Source organism: Camelina sativa, chromosome 12, assembly GCF_000633955.1.
Source record: "Camelina sativa cultivar DH55 chromosome 12, Cs, whole genome shotgun sequence".
NCBI classification, from domain to species: domain Eukaryota; kingdom Viridiplantae; phylum Streptophyta; class Magnoliopsida; order Brassicales; family Brassicaceae; genus Camelina; species Camelina sativa.
Genome location: NC_025696.1, coordinates 27884357 through 27890293, shown reverse-complemented (window position 1 = coordinate 27890293; position 5937 = coordinate 27884357). Strand labels below are relative to the sequence as shown.

General features: G+C 34.2%; 1 protein-coding gene across 2 annotated transcripts in view; it reads right to left on the bottom strand.

The window, feature by feature from the left end:
- LOC104732751 (ATP synthase mitochondrial F1 complex assembly factor 2) overlaps window positions 1–2621 on the bottom strand; it is a 3470-nt gene extending 849 nt beyond the window's left edge. The window contains exons 1-4 of one of the 2 annotated variants that reach the window (XM_010452330.2): window positions 2087–2619; window positions 1143–1317; window positions 794–1071; window positions 398–678 (exon numbers count right to left, since the gene is read on the bottom strand). In XM_010452330.2, coding sequence (XP_010450632.1) covers window positions 571–678; window positions 794–1071; window positions 1143–1317; window positions 2087–2524 — 999 coding nt within the window. In that variant the 5' untranslated portion in view covers window positions 2525–2619 and the 3' untranslated portion in view covers window positions 398–570. Of the gene's footprint in view, window positions 1–397; window positions 679–793; window positions 1072–1142; window positions 1318–2086 lie in introns of those variants that run through there. The other variant, XM_010452331.2, reaches the window with a different exon arrangement.

Sequence of the window (5937 nt, the reverse complement as noted above, 5' to 3'; positions counted from 1 at the left end):
GATAGCCGAGATGAGTACACTAAGGAAAGGCTCGAAGCAATTAACGATGAATTCAAGCTGTATCGATGCCACACAATCTTGAACTGTGCTCGTGCCTGTCCAAAGGGATTGAACCCAGGAAAACAGATCACACACATCAAGCAGCTTCAGCAATCTGGTTGAACAACAAATCACACACGCAGTACTAGTGGTAACTCATCTGCCGATGGGTTTTTGATGCTTAATAAAATAATCTGCAAGAAACTCTGATTTTGGATCTATTCTTGTACTGCTGTTACAAGATGTCAGAGCAGATGATTTCGTGGTACATCTTGCTGAAATTTATTGCCTACAAAATGAAGCAATAAAACACTCAAAAGTTTTAAACTACATCTCGTTATAATCTATAACCTCAGCATTTGCCTTAAAACAAACGGTTTTTGAGTTTTGCTTTATTTGCGAATAGAGGGAACAAAATGTTTACATTTTATCTCTAGGAACTTGGAAGGTAAATTATCTATTCTACAAACAGATTAGCTTAAAGATAAGCCTTCTTTAAAAAATGTGTTGAGCAAAACGAGAGACTGGTGATCAGTTATCACGGGATAGAGCAAGAAACACTGTCGCTGATGCAATCTGAACTTTTAGATCAGCGATATCAATGTCATGCCCGCCTTCCACTAGTCCCCATTTGTCCACCTGCATGAAACGTGCGAGAAAGATTAGTTTTACATAGAAAGCAATAGATGTATTGCTTTTACATAGAATGTCAAAGCAATAGATGTTAGCTGGCGAGTGACAAAAGGAAGGAAACCTGTAAATCTTCTTCAAGTCGAATCAATTTGATTGCATCATCGATCTGCAATTTCCCACAGAAGATGCCGAGAGCGATTACTATAGAGTGAGCTGATGCTTGGAGTGCATCAATGCTTGCAAGTTCACCATCATTTGTCTTCTTGAGCAGATCTTCTACTGCTTTCACTAGCTTGTCGTCTTGTTTACCCCCGAAGATACTAGAATACACTTTCGGTTTGACCCCAAACTGTGATTCCACCCACTCAAGTAGAGGATCAATACTCTCTACCTGAATTTCTGCAAAAGACACAACTCAATAAGGGTAAAATCTACAAGGTTAGTGGAACTGAAGAGAAAGTGTATTATACCATGGACGTCACTAGTTAGATCATTATCTTCAGGCGCTCGGAAAAAGACTAGATCTTGATGTAACTTTCTCGCTAGATGTTCGATGATCTTTGAACGCGTAAGAGGAACTCTTTCAAGTGCAGTACATGCTAGTCTCATGAGCGGCATTGTGAATGGTCTGATCCCTTCTGTTAGCTACACATGATCATCGTGTTGATACCAAGTCAGTCATCGCACAAGCATAAGTAGAATCACAATAAAAAATGAGCAGAGAAGGGCAAGTCTGGTGCTTTACATCTCACTTCCACTAATACAAATTTCAACCTATTAATCACTTCACAGAACTCAGATTGCAATGCCCAGAATCCCATCAAACATTAAAAACTCCTCAAAAATAGTAGATTAGATATAAACAACAGACGTTGAAAAAACAACGAACAGAGCCAGTTACAATAATTTTAGCTAGATTCCATCAAACTCTTTGTTGATCAGCTTCAGAACAGTATCGAATTTCGAATACTCGACCTATCGATCACATTAGCACTCAAAATAGTGAAACCTAGAAACTGATCAAAACATTATGCACTCTAAAGAACACAATCAATTAGATGTTCATCGATGCAAACAACACTCAACAATCCAATTACAGATAATTTAGCTAAAATCCATCAAGATCAGAGCTTCAGAACACTATCGAATTTACTACCTATTGAAAACACACATTAGAACTCAGATCGTAAACACAGAGAACCCGATCAAACATTAGGGACGCTAAAGAACACAATAGATTAGATGGTCATTGAACTAACAACAGCAAGCTCTCACCTTTAAGTTGAATGAGCAACGAGCAGACACAATCACAAGGATTCTAGCTAAATTCAACCAAACCCATTACTGATCACTAGCTTAAAGGAGTAAACTTTAGAAGCAAACCAGATCGAATTTTGTGAATAGTGGAACAAACCTGATACTCCCATTCAGCAGCAATGGCCTTAGCGAGAGCCAAAGAACGAAGCTTGAGAGGTCTTTTGGAAGGGGTTTTAAGGGTTCTGTAATCGAGCATCACAGTCCATCCATTCCCATAATCAGCTTCCCTCGTCGTCACTTTCTTGTAAAACCTCTTCCCAACGATCGAACCCGTCATAAAAGACGTCGGCATCGTCACTGACTCCGAGTCGTTCTTCCGGCGAGTGTTGGGAGCTTTCACTAAGATGGGTTTCTCATTTTCTTTCTCGAACGTGAACGACGAAGACGAAGAAGAAGACGAAGAAGATTCCGATGGCTGGGTATCGGAATCGGGTTGACGAGCGGCGGATGCCGTACAGAAGGATCGAGCACGAACGGCCAGATTAGAAGAGTTTCTAACCGATTTAAAAGCTCTTCCGATTAGCATCGCCGCCATTTAATTTCTTCCCTCTCCGCCGGTGACAAAAATGGACTTCTCTCTCACCTTGTAGCTTAGGGGTTCTAAGATCACAGATCCAAGCCTAAACGACGTCATTTCGATACCCCAAGTGATAAACCTCTAAAGAAAAATTAGCGAATGTGTTTTTTTTTTCTGAAAATTGTGACTAATTACTAAATAGTACTACAAAACTAAGATACTGTCTATCTGACTAATTGTAAATAGGTTCTAATTTCAATTTTCTTTGGTTTTGATTTGCAACATCTAAAGTATTAGTTTATGTTCCACCATCTTGGATGATTTGAGTTTGGTTTACAAAAATATACGAGATGATCCAAAGGAAAGATGTCTATTGATGTACAGGTTTGTAAACTGCTAGAAAATGGCTTTAAGTCTTTAGCTATCATTTGGTGTCTAAATGATCAGTCGTTGATTGATCTATGGTCTTTATTTTGCGTGGTTTCTATGAGTCTATGATTCGATAACTGAAGTCATTCACTTATAGAACAATGAGAACACACCAAAAACACACTGCTAGTGCTACCCTCTAGTTGTGTGTTGGCTTGATATAGTGTATATTCACGAAATGCATGAGATGATCATTTCAAAACACGTACTGCTCTAGCCAGGGGACTGTGAAGAAAAGAGGAGTAATTAGTTTTTTTTTTTTTTTGAACAACAGGAGTAATTAGTTAAGTTGCAGCAAAACTCACAAGCCACCTGTCCTAAGTGCAGCAAATGTTTAATTTCCAATGTAAATTTAGAATATAATATCTGACTTCCCTCCTTTCTATTGTTTCTCAAAGATTTGTTCTTTTTTTTTAAGAAAAGGCAATCAAAGTTGGGGATTCGTTGCTTTGCTTAATGCAAGTGTAGATTCTTTATATATTAATCGTGAGTTACCATTTTTGGGAAGTATAAGCAAATAATGTATATGTTATTCATTTTATTTATTGTCAAACAACAATTTCGTATTTAATGATATAAAACACTATTTCTCAATAACATACAGCCTGGCTCAACAGGGCAGCGGGAGGGGCCAAAGCCAAGGAAGAGACCAACCGAAAATTCAGAAAAAATCTTTCAATAAAAGGGACCAAAAAAAATTTAATGTAAAAAGGGTCCAAAAATTTTTTAGTTCATCTAGGGTCCAAGAAAAAGACTCAGACGGGACTGATAATATATATATATATATATATATACTATATTTTGAAAATATTGTAACTTCATAACAAATTTGATTAATTATTTAACCTATATACATAAAATTATAATAAATTAGTTGAAAACATGAAGAAATTGAATTAAAAAACAATCCTTAGCATAACGCGAACACTTCAAGTTGGTTATGAGGGAAGGAGATTCCCAACATCTTGTGGAATTAATACTAGATGTTGCAAAGACGAACTTGATCTTTTGATATACATCATTGTACAACAGGGACATAATTTTATAATTCCAATCGACTAGGAGTGTTACAATGATTCTTTTGAGAATCCTATATTAGTAAAAGATAAGTATAAATATAAAATTACCTTTAATTTTACTATTTTTCACGAAATAGGCCATTCAAAATTAATTAAGAATTGAGTTTTCATTAAGAGTATTTTAGGTATGAAATTAGCAATGGATCAAATCAATTATTGGTAAAACCCAAAAAAAAACTCTTGGATAATTAAATTTTGGTTTCTAAGTGGATATGAATGTAACCCATATTAGATATTATCCTTTTATTAATTGTAAATAATTTTATGTGAAGGAAAAAATGCATTTTGATTTTTCAAGAATGAATGCTCAACATTTTTGGTTTTTGAAAAATTCACAAGAAATCTCTGGGTGTCCCTTTGGTAACAAGATCCCTGAATTCAACGAACTTGTCTACCATAACAGATGGCAAGAAGCCTTGAATAATCTACGTAAGAGAAACAACTTCCTGGAATGTACTGGGTGGGTATGGCCTGCACCATGTGAAGGTTCTTGGAATAATCGAGAACTATGTTTCTATCAAAATCATTGAATGTTTCATCATAGATAAAACCTTTGAGCAATGGTGGATGATACTAAGGCCACTTCTCAATAGAACATGGTATACTTTTTAAGTTTATTTTCTTCCACTTGTAGGTCTCACCTAAATTGCAACTTCTAGTTGGGTTGGAGTTTATATTTTGTGGATTGACATGCTTCTATAGTTCTGCTGCTTATTAGTTTGCAGGAAAAAGGTTGCTATTATTGGAAGTGGACCGGCTGGTTTGCTTTTATTCATTCAAAATATCATGATTTTCTAAAAAAATATATCGGCTGGTTTGTAAAACTCACAATCATATGATAGAACAAGTTAGGATTAATATTATTATGAATGCAATCTTTCTACGAGTTGGTCCATCAAAAATATATGATATGAGTGTATTTTTTTTTACAAATGCAATCATTTACAATATTTTACATATACTGCTACTTTTACTATAAATTATATTACATAACAATAAATATTCTCACGTGTTGTAGCGCGGATCCGTTCTTAGTATATATTGAAAATCATGCGGATCTTTCTTAATATCATTTTGAACACAATTGGTGCATTGCAAAATAATTGTAACTTGAACATCTTTACCCTTGGCCATGAAATCTCTGTTGGATTTATGATGCACTTCAATCTTCTATTTTAATTTTAGGATTCAGAAATAACAAAAAGCAAAAAAACATAAGCTGTTAACTAAAAATAATCATGAAATATTTGGTTGCATTAAATAATAATTAGTGACTGAATAAAAATAAATATTTAAAAATACAATAAGTTAGTGAAAATATATCTAAAATATATGTGCGGTATTTTTTGAACTATTACTAATTTAATTAGATCGTAAAATCTCATTTTTATGATTGTTCGTCCCCTCCCCCACTTTTATTTATTCTTAAAAACTAATTAGAAAGCCTGAGGAGGGGGAAAGTACACGATCATTGATGGTATCTTTATACACATATAAAAGTAGTTTGTGTAGGCTTTTAAAACTTATTTGAGTACAATGTATCTTAAATTTTTAGAAGTATTTTTGATAAAAGTTTTGAAAATAGATATTTTTGAAAAGTGGTATGAGAAAAAGATCTTTAAAAAAAAAAAGAATCCCCCTATAATAAGACATCAAAATTTTAAAACCCTATCAAAAACTCATCTCCAACAAATTTTTACTAAATAACAAATTAAAAGTAGTTGAAGTGTCAACAGTTTGTAATTAAGTAAGACAAACCAAATTTGCGCATTAGTAATAGTGATTAGGTACTAATTAATATGTACTAAATTAAGAAGTAATATAAATTAACATACATTCTTTCTGTCAAATTCGAGGGCAGATTGCCTAGCTTGGTTTTCAAGAACTTTAGTTTCAAAAATTATTTTTGTAAACTCTTTCCCT